This window comes from Mastigoproctus giganteus, chromosome 3 (assembly GCF_048544385.1).
Source record: "Mastigoproctus giganteus isolate SK-2022 chromosome 3, ASM4854438v1, whole genome shotgun sequence".
NCBI classification, from domain to species: domain Eukaryota; kingdom Metazoa; phylum Arthropoda; class Arachnida; order Uropygi; family Thelyphonidae; genus Mastigoproctus; species Mastigoproctus giganteus.
The window spans coordinates 214,588,150-214,602,579 of NC_143577.1; the positions used below are offsets into that span (position 1 = coordinate 214,588,150).

The 14,430-nt window shown below is 36.5% G+C and overlaps 1 protein-coding gene across 1 annotated transcript in view; it reads right to left on the reverse strand.

Annotated features, from left to right (window-relative positions):
- The window catches only part of Spt6 (transcription elongation factor Spt6), a 301,836-nt gene that overhangs the window by 89,020 nt on the left and 198,386 nt on the right, over window positions 1-14,430 (reverse strand). Inside the window, exons 25-26 of the mRNA XM_090369617.1 lie at window positions 10,447-10,614; window positions 7,872-7,999 (exon numbers count right to left, since the gene is read on the reverse strand). Coding sequence (XP_090225743.1) covers window positions 7,872-7,999; window positions 10,447-10,614 — 296 coding nt within the window. The remainder of the gene's footprint in view (window positions 1-7,871; window positions 8,000-10,446; window positions 10,615-14,430) is intronic.

Below are 14,430 nucleotides of genomic sequence, written 5' to 3' on the forward strand. Positions count from 1 at the left end.
TATGTCCTGATATATATTGTCGATTTCAATATTCCCCGTTTGAGTTAGTTCTTTAAGTCTAAGTGCAGCAGGTCTGTTTTCATTTGGTTTACTGTTGTAAAATGAGTCCCATTCGGTATTGTACAGACATCTCCAATTCGGGTGGGAGGGAAGACTGCGGATTTTTGTGGCATATATTAAAAGCGATGTTTCCCTCCGCAGATGTAAGGGAGGTTTGTGGGCTTCAATGTAAAGGCTCTGGACTGGGGAGGTTCTTAAAGCCCCTAGAGAAACTCGACGGGCACTGTGCTGGATGGTATTTAATTGTTCTAAAGTACTCTTCCTCGCAGAGTCATACACTGGAGAACCGTAGTCCAAATGGGATCTGATGAGAGCTCTATAAATATGGATAAGCGTATGCCGATCAGCGCCACATGACACACCAAAGGATATTCAATTTCTTCAAGCAGATGGTATGAAGATAGGCCACATGTGCTTGAAAGTTCAGTTTTCTATCTAGTATCAGGCCAAGAAAGCAGACAGTGTTAACCAGAGGAACCGACACATTTTTTATCTTTAACCCAGGATCAGGATGAAATGATCGGAGTTTGCAGAAATGAGTGGCAGTGGATTTCTGTTCAGCAAGATGGTATCCATTGCGTAAAGTCCACGATTCTATTCTGTTTAGAGTAATTTGTAACTGTCTTTCGATAGTATTCATATTTTGTGATTGGCACGATATGGTGAGGTCATCTGCATACATATATACTTCAATAGTTTTTGGAAGATCTTCCAATATATTGTTGACCCTAATTGCGAATAGGGTTGGACTCAGTATGGAACCCTGTGGGACACCCTCTTCTTGAATATGAGATGTTGATAGGAAGTTTTGATATTTGACTTGAAAGGTACGTAACTTTAAAAAGTTCTGAATAATTTGAGGGAGATAGCCTCTCAACCCTAACTGATGCATATCTATGATAATACCATGCCACCATGTAGTGTCGAATGCTTTCTGAATATCCATAACTAAATGTTGTCTCCTGATGAAGGCATTACATATGTTGGATTCAATTTTGACAAGTAAATCTAGGGTGGACCTGTTTTTGCGGAAGCCATATTGGAGATCAGAAAGTAGATTTTGGGAGTCTAGAATCCAGTGAGCCTCTTATGCACCATCCTTTCGAAGATCTTGCCCAAACAGCTTGTCAATGATATTGATCTGTAATTTTGAACTAGAGAGGTATCTTTTCCCGGTTTTGGTATTGCACAAATATAGGAATGACACCATGAGAGAGGATGTGTTTTCTGAGAAGATCCTGTTATAAAATAGCAATAGTGTGTACAGATCAGCTTCACACAGATGTTTAAGCATTCTGTAGTGAATGCTGTCTGGTCCTGCTGCACTATTTGGAGATTTACTCAAGGATTCTTTGAGTTCAGCTATAGTAAAGGGCTGGTTATATTGAAGTGGGAGATTAGTTGAAAAATTCAATTTTTTACGTTCTTCATTAGTCTTAATTCTCTGAAAAGCAGTCACGTAAGTGGTTGAGGCGGAAGTATTACAGAAAGATTCTGCTGAAGCATTTGTGATGTCAGTAGGAGAAGATAGGTCCTGCCCATTCCACTGTATTATTGGAGACTGTAATGGTAGAAATTTTCCATTGAGAGCTTGTATTTTTTTCCAGATAATCCGAGTTTCAGTATTTTTGTTAATAGTTGAGGCGAACTTAATCCAGCAGTCATGTTTTGCTTTTTTCCTAATTTGTCTTGCTTTGGCTCTCAGTTTTTTGAAAACTATAAGGTTGGCGGTAGTGGGGAATTGGTTCTTGGAACCAAGTGGCGAAATTGGTTCCAAGCACGGTTTTTTTCTACTTTCACTATGGTACAATCTTGATTCCACCACTGGTTTTGGTGTACCCGCTTGCTCTGGTTGGATTTTGGAATAGAAATTTTGGCTGCTGATAATATATGGCTGGTAATGTGTTCAGTTACGTCATCAATATGTTGTTGTTGTACATACTGTTTGTTTAGTAGGACACAAATACAGTAGTTTTTCCAGTCTGCTTTGTGGAAATTCCAAGATATACGGGCTTTGGGGCATGATACTACCTGTGTTTGAATTGAGCTGATGATGGGAAAATGGTCACTGTGGAATAGATCATTCAACACCAACCATTCCATACTTGGAAAAAGAGATGCTGAACAGACAGATAAGTCTATAGCAGATGTTGTTGTAGGTAATTGAACATAAGTTGGAGAGCCAGTGTTTAATACAGTCAGATTATGGTTATCTAGGAATGTTTCAATTAATTGGCCTCTCTTATCCATAGTAGAGGATCCCCACAATGGATGGTGACCGTTGAAATCACCGAGTAAACAGACAGGAGGTGGCAGTTGTGTTTTTTTTTTTTTTTTTTTTGATTTGGTAGTTGTTGGCGCATCGGCTTCTGTGGCCATATTGCACCTCCCAAGGTTTTTGCAGTACTTTGATCCAAGCCCGAGGCGGGAATCAAACCCGCGACCTTTGGGTTGCCGGGCAGGTACTTTACCCACTCGGCTAGCCCGGTCGGCCACAGCTGTGTTAAAAGGTTGTCAAGTTCAGTCTGGGAACAAGGATAATTAGGTGGTATATAAACAGATGCAAGGGTTAATGATATTCCCATTGCTATCCGAACTGCTACAACTTCTAGGGAGGTTTCTAGTTGGAGATGTCTTGATGGTATGGTAGTTTTGACAAGAATACCTACCCCTCCACGGGAAGAAGAGTCAGAATCCCTGTCTCGCCTAAACATAGTATAGTTTTTGAATTTGAGTGAAACTTTTGGTGATAAAAATGTTTCCTGTAAGCATACTCCTAATGCGTTAGTTTGTATGAGTAAATCATTCAGGTCATCTATATTACTGCGTAATCCTCTGCAGTTCCATTGTAGGAATTTGTTCATTGCTTGGGTTTATTTGACGAAGATTGATCTGACTGTTTTTTCTGAGATTTCTGCCTGCTTAGTTTTGATTTTTCATTTTTGGGAAAAGTTGGGCGTCCTGTGTCCATGGTATCATTGGAATGTAATTCTAGTACTGTGTCTTCGTCCTCTGACTGAACCTCCATTTCCATGTTGCTATAGCGTGGTTTCATTGTCTTTTGATTTTCAACACTAACAGATTTTGTTCTTTCGGGCAAGGTTGAGATGGCATCAGTTGGGATACTGATTGGCGTGTTGCTGGTTTCATTACCTGTAGATTTTTTATTGCACATTAGCATAGTTTTGGCCCAGGTGGCAAATGAAATGTTTGGTTCTATGGAGACATCTGTTTGAGTTGAAATTGACTGGCTGTTTTTAGTGACCGATGCGTATGATCGGCTAGGCATGGTTAACAGTATTTGCTTCCTTGCTTCAGGGTATGTGACTTTATGCTCCACCTTATATTTCTGGATTTGTTTGCCTGTTTTCCAAAGGTCACAAGCTTTAGATGTTTGTTTGTTTGTTATTTGGTTTTTAGGAGCATTAGCAACTAAGGCCACATTGCTCCGGGATATGCGGTGGTCATTCCCTGACCTTTCCGTATCCTCCGTATTTGGTGGTGATGGGCTCGAACCCCGGTCTAATCAAGAAGCGTGTGCGTGCTACGCACTGCTGCTCCTTCCCACCTGGCTGCGGAGGCGCCTACAAGCTTTAGAAAATGCAGGATGGCTTCCTTTACAGTTAGGGCAACTAGGAGTGGCAGCTGTACAGTCTCCTTAGGAATGCTCCTTAGAGCCACAAATAGGACACACAGCATCGCCTCGGCATGCCGTCTGAGAATGGCCATACTTCTGGCACTTAAAGCAGCGAATGAGATTTGGGATGTAGGGCTGAATCTTGCAGATTAAATAACCTGCTTTAACAGAAGATGGAAGAGTCGGAGTACTAAATGTCAAAATGACGGACCTGGTTGGTAGTAGGTTGCCATCTTTTTTGGTCATTATTCTCTGCGCATGGGTCACTTTTTGTTCCCTGAGTTCTTGTATTATCTCTTCTTCTGACACGGATAGCAAGTCCCATTCGCTGATAACGCCTCTAGAGGTGTTAAGAGTGTTATGGGGCGTAACTGACACTGGAATACTGTTAAATGGTGTTAATTTTAACAGCTTCTCTGAGTGAGTTGTCTTAGAAGTTTCAATTAGGTCTCCAGATTGGAGATGCTTAACCATTTTAGGAGATCCACAAACCAATTCTAAACATTTCTGTATAAGAAAAGGCGATAGTTTGCTAACAGGTTGCATGGATAATGAGTGCATTATAAGAAATGCTGGCACGTCATTATTCTGATTTTCCGTCCTTAGTCGCTTCAGACGATTGGAGTCATGGTCGTTGTCAGGAATTTCTGATCTCGAGCTCGAGGGCTCTAACAGTGGATAGTTACTTATATCCATGTCAGCTCCTTTTGGCCCTGGGGGTTTGTCTTTACCACCCAGGTTACTGGCCCTGCCAGGGGGAGGCAGGAGCAGTGCCACAAGGTGACCAAGCAGCTATTAGTTGTATTAGTAATAAAGAAAATGAAACAGAAAGGTTTCTTTCCTTCCTGGGCCTTTGCCTACTTCTTGTAGAACGAAAGAGCTACTTAAATATAAAATGAGGAAAACGGTATTCGGAAATAAACAGAATATATATAATGGCAAAAGCTCTTTAGATAGCTCGCTTTGAGAAACGCACTGAGATCGCTTGGCCACGGAACGCTTGGCACCCGGGGCCTATATTTGTGAGGATCCTTTATGTGTGCCTTGGGGACAATGGAACAAGTAGGCACTGCTTTTTAGTAAATGGATTTCATCTGTGAAGAACCATCACTCCAAGTAATGCCAGCATTTCTTGTTTGTAGCATTTTAACATCAACAGGTGCATATGAATGAAATTCAGAATCTGCATCACTTAAAGAGAATTCTATTTCAGTATCAGAGGACATATTATAAAGAGCTGATTGAATGTCATTAGCTTCAACATACTGTTCATTCCTGTTCCTTTTCAGTCCTGATGTCCCAGGCTGTGGATCCATTATAACAGTCCTTTAGGATAAAATTTATTAGCAGACATGCACTTGCAGTTCACTTTCATGCAAGTTTGCATAATAACAGCCCTTTAGGGTAAAATTTTATGGGAAAACACTTCTTACATAAAATTTTATCAGCAGACACACTAAGGTTGATGTTTTGGTTTTCACTCACTGAAGAATTAAAATTCAGCAAGCATGATCTTCAAAAAATTTACCTTTTCTTCTTGTGCAAAATACTAAACTAGAAAAAATAATATTAACATAAGCAAAGAACAAATCAAACTGTGACTCAAGTATACAGCTTTTATAGTGCTCTCTAGACACTGCGATTGACACTCAGCAAAATCCCAGCCATAATGCAATGGCTCATGGTTCAGTCAGTGTGCTGATATCACTCAGCTATTCATTTCATGTGCCTTTCCTTTTTCAGTGCTCATTTATTGTCCGCAATTGAAAAGGTTAGCAGGCATAGTCAGTGCCCATTTCATTGCAAATGTGCCAGAAATGCCTAGATTTCACATAATTGACGATTTCTATTAGTGCCTTAAAAATATCTTTCAGTTTTGCAGGAATGTTTTTCACAGCTAAATTTTCGTTGTGGAGTACACAGTGACTAATTTAACAAGAGGGATGTGCTACTGCATTGATTCTCACAAAAACACCTAAAATGGAACCCTTGGCAGCATCAGTACAAATGTCAATACACTTCTTCTAGTCAAGTTTATGAGCACAAAAAAAAAAGTCTGTCAATTTTTTCAAAAATATCAACTCCTGTTGTAATGGTTTTCATATTGTCACAGATAAGAATGTCTTCATACAGTTCACCATTATATAGGTATAGACAAATACTAACAGCACAGCTAGGCTACTGATATCAATGCTCTCATCCAGTTGCAAGGTGAAATAACATGACCACTTAAGTATAAAAATGAGTTCATTTTGAGAAGATTAGCGGAGAAAAGTAAAATTCCTCTTTTTACATCATCAGAGAGCAGCACCTGTTTTATTTTTGCTGATTCATTGGGAATATTGTCGTGCTCACTTTCAGTGAAGCTTCTAATAATTCTTTTTCTCTTTGAAATAAGCATACTGTTCAAGTCTCAATGATTCCATATTCAAAATATCTCATCAACAGCGACTGTTTCATATTGCTGAGTTTCTGTTCACATATTAAACACAGAGGGATTTGATTCTGCTCATCATCACAATAGTAGAAGCCATATTTCAAATATTCATTTTGATAAGGTCGTTTTTCTGGTTCTTATCTGGAACCGATTTGCTTGTAGACAGACTTGATGAATGTTCATGTTACACTCGCCACTTGGTGTGTCACATTGAGTGGTTTTCTCAACTCATCTTTATATCTTTTCTCAGGAATTTCTGTTCTCTCAGTAGAATCTTTGTTTTTGTTCCTCTTACTAAAAATTTATCCATTATTGGATGGTGTGAAATAAAAATATAAAATAGCGGACACGGCCAACTCGATGATGGTAAACTCAGAGACAAAAATTATTTTGAAAAGAAAATTATATACATGTTTTCATTTGGGTTATTATAAATTTATTAATGGAAATCTGTTAAGTCAAATATATTAGTGCAATATGCTATTTATTAAAATCACACATGTTTATTAGAAGAGAATTTACTGCATAATTAAGTATACATCTTTGAATTTTTTTAACAAACCTGGAAAATAAACTATAAAACTACAAATCCTTTACTTTTTAAATCCATACTGTAGTTGTAGGATATACTACAAAGATATTCTATAATATTTATATATTATTGTAATATTTTTTTTTAAATATTACATTATAATAAATTGTAATACAATAATATCATACTGTAATAAATTTTAATTCATATTGTAATAATATTACAATATGGATTAAAAAAAGTAAAGGATTTGTAGTTTTATAGTTTATTTTCCAGGATTGTTAAAAAAATTCAGAGATATATACTTAACTATGCAATAAATTCTCTTCTAATAAACATGTGTGTTCTTAATAAATAACATATTGCACTAATATATTTTGACTTAACAAATTTCCATTAATAAATTTATAATAACCCTAAATGAAAACTTGTATATAATTTTCCTTTCAAATCAATTTTTGTCAGAGTTTACTGTCACTGAGTTGTCACGTACCCAAAACTAGTTATGCAGAAAACCGCCATATCGCTCGAGCACAAATTTGCTTCAATATATTTGGTATTCAGCTGCAAAGTAATTTTGTAAACAACAGGACTTGTCAGTGAATAATTACTGTAAACCAGTTTCTTCTCTCAGCTGGAGTTGCACTAAAAGAGTGTTTCAGAGGAACACTAATAACAAACAGCTACCTCTGCAGAGGAATATGGCTACCATTCATCAAGTGCGGTACATAAGTTACAGAGTAAATTTTTATAAACAACAGTATACAACATCCTTTCATTAAACTAGAAATTATACTTAGGGCAGCAAAAATACAAATGAAGTGACGGGGTTAATGGAGAAATCATGTGACTTCACTTTGACAGTATGAGAGGCCGGAGAGTTTGGTTTTGATTTAGTTTTCTCGAAACACGATAAATTTTAGGGCATCAGAATTATATAGTAGGTAAAATCAGTAAAATTTTGCAATTAGCTGATAAACATTTTACTAAAAACTAAGCACATGAAAATCTGCCATTTTGGATGCAACGGTTGAGGTACCCCCAGAGATACACGTACCTCTGGTTGAGAACCATGGCCTTAAAACAAACACATGCACATATTAACAAGTTAACCTCCTTAGGAATACATCAGTTTTATCCAGATCAAGACAAAAACCCATAAATGATGAAAAATAATTTAATACAATTAAATGAAAAACACTTACCTGTCACCTAGTGAACTAGTGTCGATTTTGATGAAACCAGCACAATTAATGAAAACCTTTGGCCCCATGTGACATACTGTAACTAACTGAGTTCTACTTTCTAATCTATGATGTGTTTGTTTTAGAGTCTAAAGAAAGAAAAAAAAAGTCAGAGAATATGAGGAATATTGATTGAGTCACCAGAAAGAAAAATATAAGCAAACTAAAATTTAGTGTAAGCATAAACAATATAACAGTACATGTTCTGAATTCAATTTCTACTTTAAAGTCAATCTCGTGGTAAACAGAAAAGTTTGAATAACAGTTAATCTCAGCTTTATGAATTTATATTCTTCTTTTTGCATTAAGCATAGTGCTTGTTGGATTTAAGACAGATTATCTTTCCTTCTGTATTTCTTTACTTCATTTGCCTATGATGCTCCAATTTCTATAATATTTTTCTTCATCTGTCTTATAATTTTTTTTTTTACTATTATATAGCTTATTAATGAGGAATTATTGGTGACCATTTAATAGGTCCATGTGAAATGACAAGCCTCCTTTCACACTTTTCATTACCTATTTGCAGTTCTTAGAAACAAATTTGCTTGAACTTTTAGAAGACCTACTGCTTAATCTAAGACATGATATGCGGTTTATTCATGATGGTGCTCCTGCACATTTTATGTGGTAAGTTGCGAACTTTTTAAATAACAAGTATCCAAATTGCTGGATTGGTCGTGGCAGTCTGGTATCTTGGCTGCTACGTTCTCCTGATATTAATCCACTAGATTTTTATGCATGGGATCACTTAAAAAATTTTGTCTGTATCACTAAAGTAAACAAGAGGCAGGAGCTAGGGAATAAAGAAGTTATTCCATGCATTGATACACAAAATATGCCAGGAATTTTTGCAAATCTGCAAGCATCACTAATGAGATACGCCAAAGCATGTATTGCAACAAATGGCTACATTTTGAACATCTATTGTAATACTATTTTTATCAATAAAATGTTCTTAAAATCGATTTTTTTCTTATTTGCAACATTTCCACCATTAAGTTAGATTCATTCATTTATGATTTTTAATTTGCGATAACTTTAGATGGAAGCATTTACAATCAGAGTTCATTAGAATCTTTTTTCCTCATTATTAATCATAGAAGCTACCCTATCAATTTGGTGGTGACTTTATTTGAAAAGTCACCACCAAATTGATAGGGTATTTTTATTAGTTCTATATATATATATAACTAATAAAAATGCATGCATACTATAGAAAAGCTAACGTAAATTATGCATTTTTCAAAAACTACAACCATTTTAATTGCATCTTTAAATCACAGCAATACATATGCTTTCCAATGCACTTCAATCCAGGACTTCATAAAACATTTATTAAGAACACTGCTCTTCAAAAAAAAAAAAAAAATCAAATATACCACTACACTATACATACTAGTGCCATCATAATTGATTCTGAATATGTAATGACAGCAAGCACTATTCATATCTGATAGTATAAAGGGTATAATAGAAATGAACATCAACTGTTTCAAAGCAAATGCATGTGGCTGGAAGCGAGTGATTAATAAAGGCTACAGTAGCTAGCCAGATAATACATGTGCACAAAGTGGTCACATGGTGAAGAAAAAACCAACAACAATCATGACTTGCAGTAACAGTGATTTCAAGGCACAATGTATTGAACATTACAGCATCTAACATATCACAGCAGAAGACTCTGATGTACGACTGTCCATATGTAATAGAAAGAGAAACAGAAATAATAAACTAAGGTTTATTTGAACTGAACACGGTAAGATTTGAAAAGAGCCATTTGATAAGACGACGACCCTTTTCTCAACAGAAAAGAGGTCAGCATTATTACCGCATAGTAACACTACCAATGTATGAAGAAACAACATGAAATCATAAACCCATTATGCTAGACATAATGAAGCACAGTGGGTCTAGTGCTATGGCGTGTGGCTTACTCTGTTGGCAAACACTAGGACCCAGGACCAATACTTAGATGATAAAGTCCAAATAAACAACTGCACAGTAACACACTCAGTACAGTTTATCAATGTGGCAATCTATCTACTTGGAGATGACACTTCCAACAAAAAAAAAAAAAGGAAGGCAGCATGCCACTGGGCTTACAAAATTGAGGAGTGGTTCCAAAGGTGTATAACAGTGTCACTTCTCTGATCTGTACAGTCACAGCATCTCAACAAAATAGATGTTTGCAACATTATCAGATTCCCACATGCTATCCAGGAAGTGAGGGTGCTTCATTAGTCTCCATGGCTAAATGTACCCAAGAAATGTTACTATGATCTAATGGAGTACATGGTGAGATAAAGTGCACCTATATAGAAGCTATGGAGAATATTCACACTGCTCTGGCATTGGGAAGATTCTCCATCATATAGGTGCACTTTATCAAAACAAATTGAGTAGCACATTTAAAGCATTACAGATAGGTTCGTATTAATAGTTTTAAGTCCGGAATAAAAAAAAAATTTAATTAGTAAAGTTTTATTTAAATTTATGTCAATTAAATATTAGTAATGAAAGAAGGGATACATACCTTCAGAAAAGCTCCTCCTTTCCTTGGTCCTAAACCACAGATAAACTGAATCAGGTGAGCAGTATGAGGATGTGTAATGGCCTTGTTAAAATCTACACCTACTTCATTGGTTCTATTAACAAACTCCAGATACAATGCATTAAGAAGTTCCTCTTTATTAATCTGATCCTACAAATAATGAGATGGTGTTAATAAAATGCTATTTAGAATTATCATTATCACAAAAAATACATGTGGAACCCTCAGAAAATGCAAAAACGGTCACTAATTGTTGCTAAGCATCTTTTAAAATTAACACATGAAGATAAAAATTCATTTTTAAAAATTAATTTCAAATTAAGTGGGTTTTTAAGCTTTCAGTAGATTTTTTTCACGCCTAAATTTTCAGTTAAAATTTGTCTAACTGTTTCTTTGTCCATACTGGGTTCTGATGCAACCATTCTAATGCTTAAACTATGCTCACTTCTAATCTATGTCCATACCTGGTCCACATTTTCATCAGTTTTCAGATACCAGACAGCCTGGTCATTCATTGTCTTCCACACTCTCTTCCTTCTAATAATATTTTATGCCATTCAAACACACAAGCTCTTGACATATCATTTCCTCCATAAACTTGATGTAAAATCTTATAACTTTCAGTTGTAGTTTTCTTTAGTTTTGTTAAAAATTTGAAGTTGACTTATTTTTTTGATTCTTTTTCCTGTCATTTTTCCAGCAAACTACAAAAACACAAGGCAATGAAAACCTATCTCACTGAAAAGTGAATCAGCATGTTGGAATATAACTTGTGGACAACTAGGGAAATGTTCAAAATGTCAACTGTTGTGCCTTTGTTTCACAGGTGGCACTTAGTGCATAGGGACTGCATGTGCTATCTCATTATTTAATAGCCACACATTGTATAACTCAATATATCAGAGAATGGTAGAGATATCAAAATAAATTACATTTTGAAATAATCTGATATCAACTTAATGAGAATATACTGTAAACAATGTTTTATGGTAATGGTTCTCAAAACTTTTCAGCTGATGACACCCTAAAATTATTTGATATGATTCTATGGCACTCTTTTAAACAGGACCATATCTTAAGCAAGATGGCATAATTTACTAATGCACCTAAACTATTCTTAAAATTTTCTCTTCATAGAGAAAATTTAGCTATCTGATATTATCATTTTCTCTACCAGAAAACTAAATTCTTTATCAAAGTAACAATTTTTCTATTAAGTGTTCGATTACTTCAGAACAAGTATATATTTTTTAAATTGGTTTTGTAAGCACTTTTTTATATGACTAGTTATCCATACTAAAGAGCCAGGCAGGTGAATTTCATCTTTTTTTATCAAAACATACACTGAGTTATAGTTCTCCCCAGTGATTGTTAAAATACGTTTTTGCATTTATTGAATTCATCAAAAAATAAATTTTCTGTAAGTTTGCAATGCCTATACAAAAAAAATGCAGCACCCTAGGGTGTCATGGCTTTCAGTTTTGAGAACCACTGGTTTTATAGATTTAAGTAATACTTTATCAACTGTATCTTCTGGCCATCTAAATTTTATTTATAAATGTAGCCTGGAATGTCTCACAATATTTTAACTAATATTGTAAAATCTTTGTCAGGCAATTACTCTCCCACAAGACTGAACTCGGATCTAACAACAAATGTCAGATGATGCCTGGCAGTGGGAAAGGAAACTGATTTTTTGGATGAATAATTCATTTTTATCTCAATGTTTTCATGATTAAATCATTTAACAATTATAAAATGTTAATTCACAATTAAATATTACATAGACCATGACATCTAATGAAAAATCTAATGAAACAATCATGCAAACATATACCCGAGCAAATTATATGCAGTAAAATATTATTCAAAAGAAGAAGCTATAAGATATAATAATAAACTGGCAGTTCTACACCGATGAGCCAAAACATGACCAGCGAGTCGTTATGCAAATCGAAGCAACTGCAGGTGAACTACAATGCATGCGTGAGTCGGGATATGGTATAAAAAACACCCGATACTGAGCTCCGTTAATCAGTGTTACTCTTGTTCTTCAGATGGGAAAGGCAGCGAACTTAAGTGAGTTTGACAGATGTGAAATTGTAATGGCCAGACTAATGGGACAGATCATATCCGAAACGGCACGGCTGGTGGGATGCTCACGGTCAGCCGTGGTTAGTACCTACTGAAAGTGGTGCGAGGAGGGGGAACCCACGAACCGCCGGTGAGGTGTTGGACAACCATGGCTCATCGATGCTCGAGGTGAGCGAAAGCTCTTCCGGATGGTACTTGGTGACAGAAGAGCACTTTGTGGCAAAACTAGCCGGTAAATGGAATGCTGGTGCTGGGAGTAATGTGTCACAACACACAGTAAATCGACCCCTGCTGAAAATGGGGCTGCGTAGCTGCAGGCTGCTCCAAGTGCCAATGCTAACCACAGCTCACCGGCGATGGTGACTACAATGGGCAAGTGAGCAACTGTGGTTTGTGATGGAACAGCAACTCTGATATGTGGTGTCTCAATCACAGACCTTACAGGAGTTAAAGGATCTGTTGTTTAATTGTTGGTGATTGAAAGAAGGTCATCTGCTCTGATAAATCACGTTTCCTACTGCACCATGTGGATGGCCGGGTACATGTGCGTTGTTTGCCAGGGGAAATGATGGCACCTGGATGCACCATGGGATGAAAACAAGAGGGTGGCAGCGGTGTCATGCTTTAGGCGATGTTCTGCTGGGATACCCTGGGTCCACTTATCCATGTGCTGGGCATTCTGATGTCTACAACCTATCTAAACATCATTGTTGACCAGGTACACCCTTTCATGGCAATGGTCTTTCTCCCCCTCTGCTGGTGCCATCTTTCAGCAGGACAATGCCACACAGCCCAGATTGTTCAAGACTAGTTCATGGAACATGACGAAGACTTCCAGGTATTGCCCTAGCCTCCAAATTCCTCAGACATCAATCTCACCGAGCATCTGTGGTTTGTGCTGGAACAGCAACTCCGATATGTGGCGTCTCAACCATGGACCTTACAGGTGTTAAAGGATCTGTTGGTACCAGATACCACAAGACATATTTAGAAATCTTGAAATATCCATGTCTTGCCGGGTACGAGCTGTTTTGGCTGCACGTGGAAGACCAACATCATATTAGTTAGGTGATCATAATGTTTTGGCTCATTGCTGTATAATCGTAACTAATTACAATGGTATACCACATTTTTTTAACTCTAATCTAGTTTCCATTATGTTCTGAGATTTGTAAGAAAAGATTATTGTTTTCTTACACTTTACAATATTTTTTTTGTACTAACAAGAACTACTGGATCCAGGATAGTAAAACTTGGCATCTTGGCATTTATTAGTGGTTAATAGCTTTAAAGGTTTAGTAGTGTTTGTTATCTTCTTACTTTTAATTTAACTAGTCATTTTTGGAAGTTATGACTCCAGGTGTTGGCGCCAATACTGTTGAACTAGCCGTCATATTGTAATCAATAAGATATATCACAGCATACATATCGCAAACTGATAGCGTAAAGTATAACATAAAACTAGATAACATAATACGAAGCACTGTATTAGGAATCTGTTAGCTTAGTATAGTATTATCAATTAATCAAAAATATTTATTAATCTTATTAAATTCCGTTGTTAATTAAACTGTATTTAAACGGAAATCATAACCCAGACTAGAGCTGCGAAGCAAAGATCACAGACTAGTGAGTGCTGTGACTTGGGGGGGAGAAATGAAGGGGTGAATCTCCAACGCATCACACCCTCAAAAAATGTGCGAAATGTGAAATGTTTGCTGAACTTTCTAAAACGGGACATGATCTAGCCAAGGAGGATGTCTTTGTGTGTGCTAGATGCCTTGTGTATCAAGAAATTAGGTGCCAACTCAGTGTTCTGATGGGCATCTATGAGAGTTTGAGGTGTAGGGTGAATGCCCTCGAAGAAATTAA